We start from the raw sequence: 16,482 nt of genomic DNA, 5'->3' as shown, positions 1-16,482 counted from the left end.
GTCAGGTTGTGGAGGTTTTGTGGCCCTCAGTAAATCAGCGCTCAGTATTGGCATGAAATGTGGGAGACCTTGAAAAATGTTCAGAGCGGAGGCGTATGTTATTAACAATTCAATTAACCCAAGGCTTCCTGATCATTTACCTTGCTCCTTCATCGGCCCCTAGTAAATGTGATTGTCTTGCATAGCAAGCTACACATCAGTATCACCAGCCAGTGCCAACGTCATATTCTGTTGTTGGTGCATCATTCCTTTAGGTATCATCCCCTTTCTATTGGCAGTGCAGCTGGGCTTCACTGATATTGACTCATCCTGGTTCCACGGAGTTGCAGGCAAAGAGATTTAATATCTCAAGTGGTGCTGAACTCCTATTGCTATTAATGGATTGTGTATAATGTGGCACTTAAAATGCATGAGCAGCCTCTGATTTATCTGTAATTTGCCTCCACTGGAGCATATCTCCCTCAATACTTCCATTTGTTTTTGGCTCTGTGCAGTCTGCTCAGTAAACGAACGCTGATTGGGATTTCATATTGTTACATTCGACTTTGACAATTAGTTTCTTTCCAACACATGAAATTGATTTTTCCTTTTTTTGTTATTCTGTGTTAATTACACAACAGAGGGAATAGTAAGTCAAGCATGAGATCACTGACATGAGGTGGAGTTTATTTGAGCTGTCGCTGCAGAAAGACATGCTGACTTGGTCTAAGACAGATGGGAATCTCCCAGAGGGGCATTTTCCTTTATCTTATTTTCTACAGTTTTATGTGTCGTACAATAAGCATATTAATTAGACTAAACTGAGCTAAAGCATTGTGGAAATGATGAAAATGTGATTTTATGTGGTACTTTTATGAATGTTTGTGGTCATACCAGCTAAATTCCACCTGGAAACTGAATGATTTTACTTCAGCGCCATGTTTTCACTCCGTTTGATCTCTTTGGGGTCATGCAACATGGAGCAGGGCTGTCATGGCAGCAGAGCCGCACTGACAGGCTAGGCTACAGTGGCTCAAGGTTAACAGCCAGTGAGGAGTCAGTATTCCTGGGCAGGTCAGACTAAAACCAGCAATGTAAATGTTTCAATCCACAGAACTATAAGTAACAAACAAGACTTTACTGTTACAGAGACCTGTTAGCAAGTGCTAAGCCATGTGTGGAGACTTACTGACACATGCATGTGTGATTTACTTAACAGAGACACAGATATTATCTTTGTAGTTGGTCAAAACAAAATGGATATCTGAATATAATAATGCTATTGAATAATATCCTGGTTTATTTATTTGGTAGCCTAAAAACAGTTACATTTAAACATATTTAGTCTAAAAACACTGGAACTTTCTCATAAAATACCCACAATGTATAGATTTGTGATTGTTGAATTTAACTTAAAAATTGTGAGAAAAACAAATGTTGGTGACATTCCCATGCATTTTCTAGACACATCTCTTAGGGTTACAGCAGACAGTGACGCAGCTAGTGTTGTATTTCAGGTGTTAAAAATTCAAAATTATTGTAACGTGAAATATAAAACTAATAGTTCACATTTCAGTTGCTACTTTGAAGAAACAACAGAATGCTGAAATGATCATCTGGATATGTTTTATGCAGGCAGACAAGTAACATTTGCACAACAAGCTAAAAATGAATTCATAAAAACACATCAATGATAGATATTGTTAGAATGTTGTTTGACTGAATGGTAAGACAGGCATTTGCTTTCCTTGTGTGCAAACATGCCCTTACATCAACAGCCTATGCGTGTTTTCTGGATACTTTAGAGGCATAAACCTCTTCTAAATATCCAGCTACTGCAGCAGTGACAGCCTCAGTATATGTGCTTGAAGGCATCAGGGGAGTGCCGCCATACACAGTTATGCACTGACAAAGAAGACACATGCATATACTGCATTAGCATATGTGGATGTGCATATACACGCATATATACCCACACATCTTCTTGGAAAATGTCCCACCCACCCGCCAATTTGAGTTTGTGTGCTTTACAACTGTCCAAACTGCTCTGCAGCTCAGAGCTGAGCTAAGGTGACATCACTCCTGTTCTCTGCAACACAAGCCTATTGTCTGTTCTGAATTCATAATGAACATCACAGCCGCTGCAGAGAAACAAAGCTAATCTAATTAGCTGTGCAGATATGTCAGTCTGCCGTCACTTTGTTTAATGGTCATTACCTTTGCATAAGCATTGTGCTCCTCACAGTGGGAGCACGTGTGTGTTCAGCACACACACACACACATATATAGATGTGTTACTGTAGTGAACAGCCTCATACAAACACAAAGCGAAAGAGACAGATAGAAAAGGTGACTTGTCAGTGCAGCTGGCATTTTGTTCAGCTGGGAGCAATGTATCCTGTCCACCTGGTAGCCCCCTCAGACAGGAGCGAGTCCATTGGGATCCCACAGCACCTCCTACCAGCCACACACCTGACAGGGGGGCTGTCTGAAAACTCTGCAGAGACCCTATTACACATCATACTGCTAAGCATTGCAGTAGCCACCAGATGACAAGCAGCCCACATCTTTCACTTTATTAGGATGGGGGGAGTTCAGCCACAGAGAGGAACACTACTGTCACTGCTGAAAATTGCATTGTTACCTGCATATATTTGACAAAATACTCCTTGTGAATGGTGATAACTCATGCTCCTGTTAAACTGGTTTAAGAAGTAAATATGGACAGTTACAGCATATGTTCCTGGAATAAGTGACTATACAAACAGATTGATGTAACAACACTGCCATCTTCAGGTAAACTGTTGCTACAACTTTATAGCTGTGCAGACAATATTTTATAGGTATACAAAAGGTATATTTTGTTACTATTTACTGTACATGGTTCAAACTGAAATGCCTCAGTGAGAACATAGTAAGCCATGACTGCTTTTATGAGTAAAATAATTCGGAGCAACTGTATTACCAAAGTGCTGTGTGATGGGGAAACAGACAAATTTCTTCCTCTCAGGTCCAAACATTTCTGCCAGTAAAATGATGATGATGTTTTCATGTAGAACCAGATGAGCAGCTGAGGTTTTCCTCCTGGCTGGTTCCCACAAGATCAAATGAAGCTGTACTCTCTGCTTTGTTTATTGCCAAATCTTCACTCCGAGGCTCTGGATCTCTACACTCTGAGCTGGAATCACAGAGACAAGAATAGGGGAGGGGTGAATAAAATCAGAAAATGACGCAGAAGGAGTTTTTATATGATCTGTCCCGGAAAATACATCAGTTAGTATATTGGAGTGGAGAGAGTATGGCATTATGATACCTGTCTGAGTCAGAGTCACAGGATATGCTGAGGTCCTTCTGCAGATCTTCTTCAGAGTGGAATCGCCTCAGGCTAGAGCGCTGGACCGCCTGGGCCACAGAGTACTGGGTCCTTCCTTCGGCACAGGCCTGTATCTTGGACACGCTGAGCTGTGACTGCAGGAAAAGATGCAGGCAACTGTCAGACAACAGCAGAGGGTTCTGGAGGATCCTGGAGAGTAAGGACAATGAACAAATTAGATGGCTGTCTATAGGATATTGTTTGTTGATATGAAAACAGCATGAGTCGTGTGTGTTGAAACAGTGATTCACCAGTTTTGTTATGTGTGTGTTGCAGTGTCAAAGTTCATGTGTTTATTGATCTATGAGGTCAGGCTTACTGTTCCAGAAACTTCTGGAGCCCTTTCATCCGCTCAGTGATCTGCTGGGCGTTGTTCAGGCTGAAGAAGGGATTCTTTGGCGGCAGCTCTGGTAGCTGTACCCTGCAAATAAAAAAACACCATAAAAAAGACAGGTATCACAGCACTGAATACTATTAACATGAAAACAGAAAGTATGTTGTTTTCACTCAAATTGCCAGTTCAACATACATTAAAGTGACTTACATCAGCATTGAATTTGCTTGTAGCTTCTGCCTGAGCCATATAAACTCACTGTACCTCCTTCTCACACTTGAGATCTTCTTGGTGAAACACACGCTGTCAGTCTAAAACAGGACACACATATTACAATAGGCTCCACTATTTGATTGTAGAGATAAAAATAACTTGCTTTATCATTTTACTTACATGTAAAGAAATTTCATAGTCTATGTAAGCATGCCAAAAGTCATTCTTTCGTATGCGCGGGTCCCGCACCCAGACACTGACAACCTGCTGCATGGAGAAGGCAAGAGTCACCAAATGCACTGCTGTGAAAAAGGGGAAGTATTTTATTCGCAGTTAGAGGAAGTACAATGACCAACAGGGCAAGTCAGCATAGGAAAATACCACCAAATATCCTTTATTGCTCAGGACAAAAAACAGATTGTTTTTTTTAAAGACTGTAAGCTCATCGTGTCATTTTAAAGGTCAAATTTTAATAACAACTATGAAACTGTTCAAAATCAAATTAGAATTACAGGATAACTTCAGACCTTCACAGCAGTTAGCTTCTTCTCTCATAATGCAAATATTCTTGATTTAATCTCAGCAAGATAATGCTGCGCTTAGCATTGTGCCAGTGCTTTTTATTTCAACTTTTATTGTCCAGGAGTAAAGGTTTTAAAAATAAAGTCACAAGAATGAGATAAGCTCCTCCCCATAACGGTCAAATTAAATCAAGAAAACTACATGATGATTACTTAATAGCTCCCATGACATGAGCCAACATAACTATAACAATCTCCTACTACTTATCAGTTAATCACTTATTGACTATAATTTACAACCAGTCAAAACACATCCAATGAATTAGCCACTGTTTTAAAACGCACCATATGTTTAAGTGATGTTCCTACCTCACAATTTAGCACGACAGATGCGACATTAAAAAAACTTCAAGAAAAGCTTCACAAAAGGTTTCATTTATTCACAGAGACTTCACAGATCCATGGTCAACAGTTACACAGTAATTCAGTAGCAGGTGTGTTTTAGGAGGTTTAAGGTTCAGCAGAGTGTCCCATAACAGTCATGGGAGATATGTCAAGTCAGGGCGGTGCCATTAGGATACAGGTATCATATATGTGGACAGGTGTAATTACTGGAAGACAATGCCCAGCACAATTGGACAGTCTCATATTTAAAGTGCTACATTTAACAATCTTATTAGCCACCATAGGTGCACAAACCTTTGTGTGTATATCTCAAAAGATTTACTTTATAATTTGTTTATTATGACCTTTTGAGTAACTTTGCCTGGACTTCACCAAGTGTAAGCACCATATAATATTTTAAAAACTCCACAATATTTCATTCAATACAGAGGAGAATAGAACATTTGGTACTTAGCAGCTGACTGAAAATATGGGGAAATTTTAAAATATTTTTACATCAACCACAAGGGTCATACAGATACATGTAAATGCACAGTAAATGCTGTGGCTATAAAACACCTCACGCAATACAAGTTCAAACAACAAACGTTTGGAGAACAGGTCTACAATCTTCAGCTCTAAATAATAGCTACGTGGACTGTAGGTACGCATCTGACAGCAGTTAGTTCACTCTGCCTACACAGTGTTGCTATACAAGATACAAAGCACACACCAAACAACAAAGATCCTTGTAGCCAAACAGGTCTATAAATACTAAATTACTATATAACAATAAAAACAAAACACATGTCCACAGTGATAGTGTCTGCTTACACAACACCAACATTGCTACAGGTTAGTCTGACCTCAAATCAGCTGCTCTACACAAAGGTTAGTTTTAGTCTCCATCAGTCCCCACAAAGGTACAGAGACCTCGTTGAGCACCGCAGATACGAGAGCACTTTAAATCCATCCCCGCTGACGATCTTGAGCACCTGCCAGTATGTGAAACTCCACCTGCAGCGGGAATATAATTTCACACAGTGTGCCTCTAAAGTCAGCTGAAGGAGGACACTCGATGGAGGTCAAACTAAGCTTCAGGTGAGATCACAGCTGTGTTATCAGTTCGCCTCTGTACACAACCCCCCCCCCCCCCCCCAAACACACACACACACACGCACAAACACACACACACTTCACTGCTCCTCGTCTCCGCAGTGCCACGTCAGCTTCTGCTCATAGAAGTTGATGACCACCTGGGGACACCTGGCGCTGGCTTCACGAGCGGGCAGCAGGGCCACATCATCGGAGTTCTTCCTGTGGGGGAAACAGACGGGAGAAGGAAGCATTTAAGATGGTGGCCTCCTACTTTTAATGCATGTAAAAAAACACACAGACTCCAGCCAGTTCAAGAAGTAGTAAGTACAGTCAGTCTGTGATTGCTGTAGTTGTAATATCCAATTATTTATAGAATATTCTGACTTAAGCAGAATATGAGATTTCTGAACTTTAAGCCCTCTACCTGTTTCTGGTCCATTACGTTTGTTTATTTTGTACTGTATTTGTTCTAATTCTATTCCATTTTTTTGTCATTTGAAATGTTCTAATGCATTTCCTTGCCTTATGTAAAGCACCGACTGAGTCTGAAAGGTGCTAATGAATAAATAAAACAAATAAGCTTGCCTTGCCTTATACAGCTCAAGCTCCAAAACTCTACACCCTCCACCTCACAACTATACGTCCATCTGACATGGACAAAACAATACATGATTATCATCCATAATTACATTGCTAATTTCACGTTGTGCTAAACTCAATTGGTCGGCATATGAAAAGGGGGTATGGACACTAGAAATTCCTTTCAACATGGAGCAGAACAGATAGCAAGGCAGTGAAATCAATCAGATGGGAAATGCAGGGTTACATTTGTTGAGACAAACCTATATGTTGCAATAAAAGTTTATTTCTTGCATCAGTGACTGGAGAAGAGGTCCTCGTTGATTACACTTGGACTAAGTGACTGTTACAATGACTTAACTGAAAAAACTGCACTAAGTTATGTCTAGATGGCTTAACAAATGTACTCGTATTTCACCAAAAACATAGTGGTTGAATCATAGAATCACAGATCCTGTCGTGAATGATGTTTCCAAACCAAATGTAAATCAGTTGTTTTGAATGAAAAGAAAAGTATGATCCGTTTGGAGTGCCACATACTATTGATAATGGTACCATAGCGACAGGAAAAAAAACTAACCGTTTAGAATAAGCGAGAGGGTCATCTGAGTGGAAACAATAATAAAGAGGGGACAGTGTTTTTTTCACGCAAAGCTGTTGTCTGTCTGAAAGCAGACTCTCCATCTTTCCACACTTCCAGATTGTTTTGTAAAACAATATTTTCTATCAAAAAAGAGCTGTAGCTAGGGGTAATATTCTCCTCCTTCAGAGCCACAGATGACAGTATTCAACCACTTTCACAGGCAGAGTGGTATTAACCAGGCCTCATAAACTGACATTTATGTGTAAAATTGGTGATGATCCCTTTTAAAGCTACCAAATACTTTTACTGTGGTCAGAAATGCTCAGTTACTAATCTGAGGAATGCTTTGTCAGGTGGCCAACACCAATGATGTCTAAATTTGTCTTCTTAGTAAGTGATATATTCACATTACATGGTCGTCATAAACCTGACACTATGCTCCGTCATTGTTGCTGTAATTTGAACATGTAGATTGCAGCTTTAAATGTGAACAACTGCAACGTTTTCTATCATACATACCCAACCCCGGGGATCTATTCATGGACAGAGAAAAGAGGAAGCAGCAGAGTTACCATTTGACTAGGAACATGAGCTCTCCCTGTCTGTCTGTGGAGCCGATGATGCATTCAGGCTCGAGGTAAGTGGTGAGGTTAGTGGGCTTGTCTGACTGCTCATCGTTTGTCTCGAGGACGTCGTTGTTGCACTGCGCAGTGTGAGCCTGCTGCTGAGACTGCATACAGGACCGCAAAGAGACAAGGACAGAGGTGCAGCAGTTAGAAGAAACCACAAACAAAAACTCTGCATTAGGAGACAGGCTGGTTGTGCTAAAAGAAATCTTACTGAACATGCCTGTACATTGCGAAAAATAAGAAATTTAACTGCTTTCACTTTCAGGGGCATTGCAAAACCAACCACCTTCATGCGCCATTTAGTTTCATATTCAGCCTTCAAAAGTCGGAACAAAATCTGCCAACATGATCAGATGATTTTACTTGACTGCAGTGCGGCTTTCTAAAATTAAGGGTAACCGTCAACCTACAGCAATGCACTGTATAAAAAGCAGTCTAATAATATGCTGCTTTAGGATAAGGAAGTTATGTGAATAACAAGAATACAAACATAAACTTCCAGACATTCCACCACTGCATTTCTCACATACTCACAATTTCCGTCTCTTGCTCTGTCATTTCTTCTTTGGGAATGAACTCTTCAGTTTCCTCTTCCTCATTCTCCCCTGAGAAATGGGTGCTTCTCAGGAACTCTTCAATGAGTTCAGGGCAGTCCAGATTGTCCTCAGGTTCCCAAGTGTTTTCTGCACTGTAAGGAGGAGAGAGTACACTTTAAAAACATGCACAAACAAAACAAAACAAATCACATCACACAGTATATGGAAGCAAAGTGCTGATACTGCAACACCTCACTCACTCAGTGAAGCCTTTCCACTTCAGGAAGTATTCCACTCTTCCATTGAAGATTCTGCGGCGAATTATTTTTTCCACCACGAACTCCTGCACAACTGTAGTCTCCTCTGTCTTCCTCTGTTTGGCAGTCTGCTTCTTTCTCATCCTGCTATGAATGATAAGTAAATGAAAAACAACCAGCTTTTATTACTGGCAAGCTCATGCACGAGCATATGAAGACAAAAACATAAAGTGTCTATTTCTTTGTTTTAAACTGGACAGTCACAAAATAAACCCTTTCAATCGCCCGTTTGTTGGGATATTTGCGAAATAACATGGCAGTGGTGCGCATCCTGCTCTGTGCCCTTCAGACAATGATCCGTATACTTATTATAGCGCTCCACCTGCCGTTTCATTCGGGAGCACAACACACTACTCTTTCGGTCCAAAAACGCAACACGTTAATCTACACACGTGCATAGTTCATTCAGACAGTTTAGCTAAGAGACTATTGTGCAAACAGTAGCATGAAAACATTAGTGGAAACGTGCCTGAGTGCTGCACGAGACGCTACACTGAACAATATGCACGTACGCTTTCGATGTTTACTTAATCTCGGCGGACAACCTGCTGCGGTGCTGCACGGCTCTGTTTGGAGCTTGTCGCTGGAACCTACATGCACACAGCGCCTTCGATGCTGCTCTGTGCGCGAACGTGTCGGTCTGCGTGTTTACATGAGCGAAACAACTTTTCATGAATTACTTCAAATTAAAGATGGCCGTGGATGCTCGGAGGAAGTGGTTGCCAAGGGAAAAGGTCATGCCAGGAAAACCGGGAGGAGTAGACGGGGACGCGCACGCCGCCGACCAATCACAGAGCAGTCCGCTCGTCCGTCCCTTCCACCCCCTAGTCCAGTGGTCCGCAACAGCCCTGCCACCCATGGGCTTCAGCTGGGTATGGCAAGGGACTGTGTGCATTTGGTATGTTGGGATTGTAGACTGGTTCCAGGTTTCCAGCTGATTTCTTTGATCTTTGGGATCATTGTCAGTGGAAGCAAATATGAAGCCGGATATTTATTTAGATGCCACATAACAGACAAAAGTCATCAGAGTGTAATCAGATTCATGTAGGCCTACGTCCAAGATATAACAAAAACTAAACCTTCTTTGAAATCTCCTTTCAGAAATCTCATCATATGAGCACCTTTCTAGTTGCCAAAATATCGGCTATTAGATGCACGGGATTCACTATTTATATTACATTATAATACATTTTATGGTGTATTATGTTTACATTAAAATTACACATAATTTACTTGTGTGTTTCCATTATATACTACTTTATTCTTCTATTTCTATGTATACTCCTATCGCTTACTATTACTCCTATTTATTTTACATTTATATTAGACATAATTACTAGTTTCAGAGGAAAATATTATTCTTCTATTAGTTTTTACTCCACAACTTCTATTTTACCATTACAGATAGTTCGTTAGTTACTTTGTAGCTAATCATTCTACATATAGTAAAACACATGATCATTATAAAACATGATACATTGTTATAGATTAAATTATCCAACAGTATATAAGCATCTAAAATTAGCTCCACCTTGACAATAAAATGTAGCTAAATGCATCAATGATACTATTCCAAAAATATACATTTGACATTCATACTTTTGATAATTTAGTACAATTTTAATGCATTTTTACTTAAGTGAGATTCTGAATGTAGAACTTTGCCTTGCAATGTGGTATATTTATATTGTGGTACTGCTACATTTACTTAAGTTAAAGATCTAAAGGCTCCTGTAAATCCGTGGTTTTTCACGGAGGGGATCTTTAATCCACGACCATCTAGACTGCACTGAGCTCACAGAAAAAAAAACCCTCCAGAGGATTTGATTGACAGCCCGCTTTTAGCCAATGGGAAACCCAAAAGCATCTGATTGGCCAAGTAAGCACCAATAAAAGGCCTTCCTACTGGACAAGTTTATCTTTTTTTCTCCACGTTATTCAACATCGTTTTGTAACACACCGCTTGGGGACGCTGCCTGCTTGTATTGGACTGCCAGGTACAGCGGCCCAAAAGCTCAATGCTCCTGCACCCCAGTTAACTAATGAGAATGGATTTATGCTGGAACGCTCATTGCAAAAGGCAGCAGAACAAAAGGTTTTACCAGGAGGTGGGTTCACATTGGAGCTTGCCTGTGCTGCACTGTTGTTCTTGATACCAATTCATCCCCAAGGCAGGATTGTGTAACATTGCACACATTTGTTCATGATATTTACTTTTGAATGCACTGCAACAGCACCATACGAACACAGATAACACAGATCCAGGGATGACTACAGCAAAAGTAGCAGTGCCACAATCCTTATAATTAATACCTCAGTTTCATTGTCAATGAGAAGCCCAGGGGATGTGATTAAAAGGGGTTTCAGTGAAAAGGCTGACAGATGCCCGCATGGAAGATAAATGCGGTGTGTATCGTCTCCTGAAAAGGAGCCCATTGATCTCTGGTCTCAGAGAAAGGACACAGGTCTTATGCAGGTTGCGAATCAATGTACCTATATGCCCCATTCAACTCCCAGTGCAATGGAAAGTTAACAGTGGATAGACTTTTGGTATGATCATCAGGTAATGCAGGTCCTCTATTGATAAAGCAATGGCGGCAAACTGTTGTTTTCTTCTATGATTAATTATTAACACTATGCTGAAGATGTTCTCAACAACTTAACACCATTTACTTTCTTTGCTCTCAGCAGCTTTCGCTTCAAATGGGCACCTCTTTTTACACCAAGTCATTAGAGAAACCTTCTTTCCTTGTCTTCTGAACTGTGATGAGCTTCCACAGTTCTTTCAGTTACATCTTAGAATTAACATCTCGACACATTTTTAGCCTGTGCCAGAGCTTTTATTTTGGTTATCAGGCACCTTTTATAAAGGGTCTTAAAGTTGTCTTTATTAATGGTTAATTAATGGCGCTTTATGGATGAATTAAGCCATTAATAGGAGTTGCCAGGTTGTCAAAGATCCCTATGGCTTTTACCTTTTGTATGCCCTCAAGTCTGCAGTAACAAATGTCAGTCATTTATTAATAAATGGATTGTGGTCCAGGTTTTCTGCTGAAGGAGGATAAAAACCAGCCAGAGAGATCTTTTTACAACCAAGAATCCCAAACATTATTCTTGACTGATCTAAGCATTATTTATTAACCCTTAAGAAAGTAATTAGTTACAATGTAAATATAATGTATAAAGAATTCTTTATTAGAAAGTGGTACCATATATTTCTTTTTACAGTTCTTCACAACAGAACCATGTCAACCAAACATTACATTTTTATCTACAGTGGGTTAAAGTATGCTTTCCCAGTGAGTATCCAAGATGTGTGTTGCTTATCTGCTGTGTGAATTGCTGTTGCCCTCTGACCCCCTCCTGTCGGCTCTTTTGGGGTTTTAGTACTAGTTGCTATAGTAACCGAACAGCTAACATGGTTGAGCAGTCACTGCAGGCGCAGGAATGGCAGTAATGTGCATAGTGAGGTCCTGTCTAGATTTACTGCTCTACTACAGTATGGATCACTTTGGGTTTTCTTAACCAAACACTGGAAAGCCAGTTGGTCATTTCAGCTGGGTAACCCAACTTGGCAATGTCCAAAAACACAGGACAATCATTTCATTCACAATTTTTTTTCTCTGGATGGACTGACACTGACTGTATAGACTGGAAATGTCACTTGCTGCCACTGAACTGACAGTTATATGTCATGGTTCTTAACAACTAGGCCACCAGGACACCCAATTTTTACAGTCACATCTCACTGACCTAGAAAAATCTGTATAATCATCTGTTTCAACTATTGCGGAACCATGAAAACAATGAAATGACAACCTGGACTGTAGCAGTTAGAAGGGAATTAGAGAAATACATGCAATGTTTTTTTATTTAGTATAATTTTTATAACACATTTCATGTCTTGCATGTGTTTGTGGCCTAAATGACTCAACAACAGGCAATGATGAAATGATTTGAAGCCTATTTTTGTGCTTAAAACAGAACTGATTGAACCCAAGACGGACCAGGGCACTAAAAATGAAATACAGATGTTGATAAAATGGCATGCTTCAGTGTACAGGGTGAAAAGATATATCACGTTGTGCTGTCATCCCTTAAATCTGCTCAGCTCCCTTCCAGGCAAGCACATTCCTGGGGCCCACTGTGAATGTAGCCCTCATACAGATGGGCCTTGTGAGCCACCCTGTCAGAGCAGAAATGAGTCCAGATGGCTGGATCCTGCTGTGAAGGGCTGTGGATGGAGTGAGTAGTGGTCTGTATGGCTCAGGCCAAGCCTGACTGGATCCTTTTCACGCAGAGGGCCCCTAGCGTTCCCTCAGTACCACCTCGAGGCTCTCGGGTTACAGCCAGGGCGAGGAAATTCGGTCCTGTTATTCTTACCGAGCGTTAATCTGGTTGTACAAAGAGCGGTGTTCAGCAAAACAGAAATAATGATGGCTGGTCTTTGGGGGGGTGGGGTGCAGGTGTGATTTACATGAGCTGACCCACTAATTGATTGATTGATTGATTGATTGATTGATTGATTGATTGATTGACTGCATATTTACAAAATGCTTTCATGGAGATCATACCCACATATAATACAGACACACACACAAGAGCACATTTGGAGTAAAGGTCACCAGTGTGAGAGCTCAGATGCTTTACTGTCACCAACTCTGCCACCGCTGAAGGGGCCCTCGGCACTTTCATCAGCTCCACACACTGTGTCCAGATCTCATTCAGAGTCACATACTGAAACAATCCGGGTCTGGTCCAACAGGCTCCAGTGCAGTTTGTGTCCCACATGTGAATGCAGCAGTGGCAGAGAAAAAATACACTTTTCATGAGGAATAGAGGACGTGGGACAGCAGACCACCTGGATTTGCTTGCAGAAATCTGTCTCCTGTTTCAGAACAGTTATAGTGCCCCTAGATACTTTCCTCTGTGTTATTCTATACCTTGTTCTTGCATGAAGGGCTTGAGGGGGTTAGTTATTGCTATGCTTTGTGTCTATAGAGTTACTGGGAATGAATACAGCAGGAATGTATCTTCAGAGTGTTCGTTTTACTACAGGTCAAGTCAATTTTCAAACCATAAATGTCCGTGTATAGATCATTGAAGTAACATGTTTTCTAGGATCTTGAGTTGAGATTGTTTTGTTAAACTACTATTTCCAAGATCAAGAATGAACTTTCATGCTTAACTTTTTAGCCAACACTGACAGAAGTCCTGTAAGTGCTAAGGATGAAATATTAACAGCTGCTGAGCTCACATGACGACAGATCCATCTACATGACAATTGAACAAACTATCTGCTGATTAAGCTTGTGACACGGTTAAAAAACTCCAGAGAAAGCCAGAGAATGAACTTTGAATTGACAATGTCTGTTGTGGAAGTATCTGACCAAGATGAAAGAATACTCCTCTCCAAGTTAAAGGTCTGCATACAAATTTTTTTGTTAAATTATTTGAAATGATTAGTGTAACTACTGTTGTAGTTGATTGATGTGGAGCTGATTTTAACCATGTAGTGTTGTGTTTGGTGATTTAAGTGCTCTTTCTATATATGAGCACCATAAAACTGTACCACCTCAGTGCTGTATTAGTGTAGTGCTTGAGTACTTGACTTATGCAGTACTTAGTTAAATTCCATGTGCTGTTTTGCAAGGTCAGAGATTAGTAATTTGAAGTAGCTGGATGCATTGCTTAAAGACATATTACAGTAAAGCAAAAAGTAATCACTGTTTTTCATTACAAAAGTGAAACTGTGTCATTCCTATCCATCATGCATCTGAACACCTTACTGTCCAAAAATCATCCATACCAGAATTTGTCTGTGTAATAATGTCTATAATGTACTTGACTTTGGAGTGCTGTTGGTCTGACTTCATCAGAAGCATGAATAAGAAATCATAGCTAAACTTATATGCATCAATGAACTGGATTCTTGGCACAATTTAGAAGTGATGACGCATCTGTAGAGAAGAGTTTTCAGGTAATCATGAAAGTAGAAAGTAGTTTCAACCATATCAGAAAGTGAAGTATCAGGTGCAGGCGGGCCGAACAGGGAGACGTTTCAGAACTAGTCAGACAGCGGAGGTGGTTTTGTGGCTAGCATAAACAGGTGGTGACTTCATCCCATGTGCCTCTTGGCTGGGAGTTTCCACTCCACATCATGGAGCCCATTGGATCTTGTAACACTCTGATTGACAGGTGAATGGCACCAATGACAAGCAGCTCTCAGTCCCCTAGGGGCCAATGTGGCACAAAGTGAATGGACACAAGTGGAGGGGAATAAGATCGCCTTTGAACCCAAAACGACTATTTCCCCCTTTCTTCTACTTCTCCTTTTCTCCCAGTCTCTCTGTGTGCCATTCTCCACACATTTCTTTCTTTTCCCAGTGTTTTGTTCTTCAGAGTTTTGTGGCTGGCGGAGTTGGTTGACTCGGGGCAGAGTAAGTTTAGTTTAGGTTGTTTCAGGCAACATAGAGGAATGTGTCAGACAGCTCACAGGCCTGATTTTGTAAGGTGACACTCCATGTCATTAAATTGTTCATGACTTTCATATTTTAACTTGAGATGAATGTTACTTGTTTCTCTGTAAAGGGACTAACAAACATGAACCCTGAAATTCCCTTCATGGGATCAAATTTATAATCAAATATATAATAAGGCTGCTTTTCATAGTACTTTCAAATGTAATGAGCATGAGCATAAAGGATTATTATAACTACTGATAATTTTGTGATGTAATGGGAGACAAATACTCACAGTAACTGACTTTTGATGGATTGCTCTCCATTGGTTACTCACAAAGCAATGACTGCTGCTGTCCACAACGAGATTGTTTGCTTTCTTGTGGCCTGCCTTTGTCACACATCCTCTTCCATCTCAGTTTTTCCCGATGTTAAGTGTTCCCTTTCACAGCTGCCCATAACCATCCAGTGAACCCAAACAAGGAATGTGTTCTTGATTTAGTTTTCTTCTTAGAGGCAGAGTGAAATGCTTCATTTGAATCCTCACAGTTGCAAAGTCATCACTGAGATGATTTAAAGACATTTTGGCATATATGGTGTGCTTATTTTCATATGCTTATTTATTTTCTTTCTTATCCAGAGTTCGATGAGAAGAAACAGAGGGAATCAGCTAACCTGGCTCTGTCCAACAGTTACAACATATGCCTACCAGCACCTAACTTCCTGAAGTTGAAATAAACGAGATTTAACATTTTAATAAGTGAGCTTTAGATGTGCTGATAGATTTTGTAATGTTTGAACAGATCATGACTGGCTTTCTCCATTTCTCTATATATTTATGGTACGCTAAACTTACTGTCTGCTTGTGGTAGCTTCATATTTACCATATTGTCATGAAAGCTTTTTTCCCAGAAAATTATTTCTGACCTTCACAGACACAGTACTTCAATGAGGTACAGGAGAAAATCAAATGAATAGAGGGTTCATAACTGGAAACCTGCATTAGCCCTTGTCTTTCTTGTGTATCTGTACACATAAGCAACATCTCTCTATGTATTTATCACATGAATATGAGGGCTATATACAATGGCCAGACTCTTAATGCACTTTTTAGAAAGTAGACAGCTGTATAGTATCATCCTTGAGTGGCGAGAAGACCTTTGCCTTGGTAAATCTCCTTGTCACTGTGCAGCAGCTGGTTGTCTACTCTCGAGTGCAGCTCCACAAATCACCGAATCCAGTCTGTTGACCTTTCACTCTTTCTCTCTCTCACAGCTGTACACTTTGAACTTTAGATCTGCTCCACATCCAATCAGGATTCAAACCCTTAAACCCCACATTTCCCCCTTTAGCTGCAGGAAACTGGCCCATCTGCAATCACACCCCATGTATGGTCTGCACAGGTCTGGATGCAAGGCTTTTCCCTCAAATACAGAGCATTTGCTTTCTGGGTCCTGGGAATCTGAAGCTTTTCT

General features: G+C 40.5%; 2 protein-coding genes across 9 annotated transcripts; both read right to left on the bottom strand.

The window, feature by feature from the left end:
* Window positions 1-1,588: 1,588 nt before the first annotated feature.
* Window positions 1,589-6,113, bottom strand: snx10b (sorting nexin 10b). The gene is made up of 6 exons (XM_046045721.1): window positions 6,000-6,113; window positions 4,080-4,201; window positions 3,897-3,997; window positions 3,672-3,773; window positions 3,293-3,502; window positions 1,589-3,157 (listed from the first exon to the last, which is right to left on the bottom strand). Exons 2-6 carry the CDS (start codon window positions 4,170-4,172, stop codon window positions 3,028-3,030), a joined length of 636 nt encoding a protein of 211 aa, XP_045901677.1. The 5' UTR covers window positions 4,173-4,201; window positions 6,000-6,113; the 3' UTR covers window positions 1,589-3,027.
* cbx3b (chromobox homolog 3b) lies at window positions 4,840-9,275 on the bottom strand. 8 transcript variants are annotated; one of them, XM_046045714.1, is made up of 5 exons: window positions 9,141-9,275; window positions 8,490-8,630; window positions 8,228-8,381; window positions 7,637-7,794; window positions 4,840-6,121 (listed from the first exon to the last, which is right to left on the bottom strand). In XM_046045714.1, coding segments are annotated over exons 1-5 (576 nt in total). In that variant the 5' UTR covers window positions 9,143-9,275; the 3' UTR covers window positions 4,840-6,000. The 8 variants fall into 8 exon arrangements, with proteins under 8 accessions (XP_045901670.1, XP_045901673.1, XP_045901676.1 ...); XM_046045717.1 differs by having other exon boundaries at window positions 8,490-8,633; window positions 9,141-9,262; XM_046045720.1 differs by having other exon boundaries at window positions 8,490-8,633; window positions 9,227-9,253.
* Between the last annotated feature and the right edge of the window lie 7,207 nt (window positions 9,276-16,482).

Source organism: Micropterus dolomieu, linkage group LG03 (genome assembly GCF_021292245.1).
Source record: "Micropterus dolomieu isolate WLL.071019.BEF.003 ecotype Adirondacks linkage group LG03, ASM2129224v1, whole genome shotgun sequence".
NCBI classification, from domain to species: domain Eukaryota; kingdom Metazoa; phylum Chordata; class Actinopteri; order Centrarchiformes; family Centrarchidae; genus Micropterus; species Micropterus dolomieu.
The sequence above is the reverse complement of the archived record's forward strand: the minus strand, read 5'-3'. Positions and strand labels throughout refer to the sequence as shown.

Excerpts from the sequence above, each read along its gene's own strand:
- snx10b (XM_046045721.1), bottom strand. The coding sequence starts at position 4,172 with ATGCAGCAGGTTGTCAGTGTCTGGGTGCGGGACCCGCGCATACGAAAG. Across the intron at positions 3,774-3,896 it reads CAAGCAAATTCAATGCTGAT|GGTACAGCTACCAGAGCTGC; the intron begins GTAAGTCACTTT and ends TTTTATTTGCAG. Across the intron at positions 3,503-3,671 it reads CTCCAGAAGTTTCTGGAACA|GATCCTCCAGAACCCTCTGC; the intron begins GTAAGCCTGACC and ends CTTACTCTCCAG.
- cbx3b (XM_046045712.1), bottom strand. The coding sequence starts at position 9,219 with ATGAAAAGTTGTTTCGCTCATGTAAACACGCAGACCGACACGTTCGCG. Across the intron at positions 8,382-8,489 it reads AAGTGGAAAGGCTTCACTGA|TGCAGAAAACACTTGGGAAC; the intron begins GTGAGTGAGGTG and ends TCCTCCTTACAG. Across the intron at positions 6,122-7,636 it reads CTCATGTTCCTAGTCAAATG|GAAGAACTCCGATGATGTGG; the intron begins GTAACTCTGCTG and ends TTTCCCCCACAG.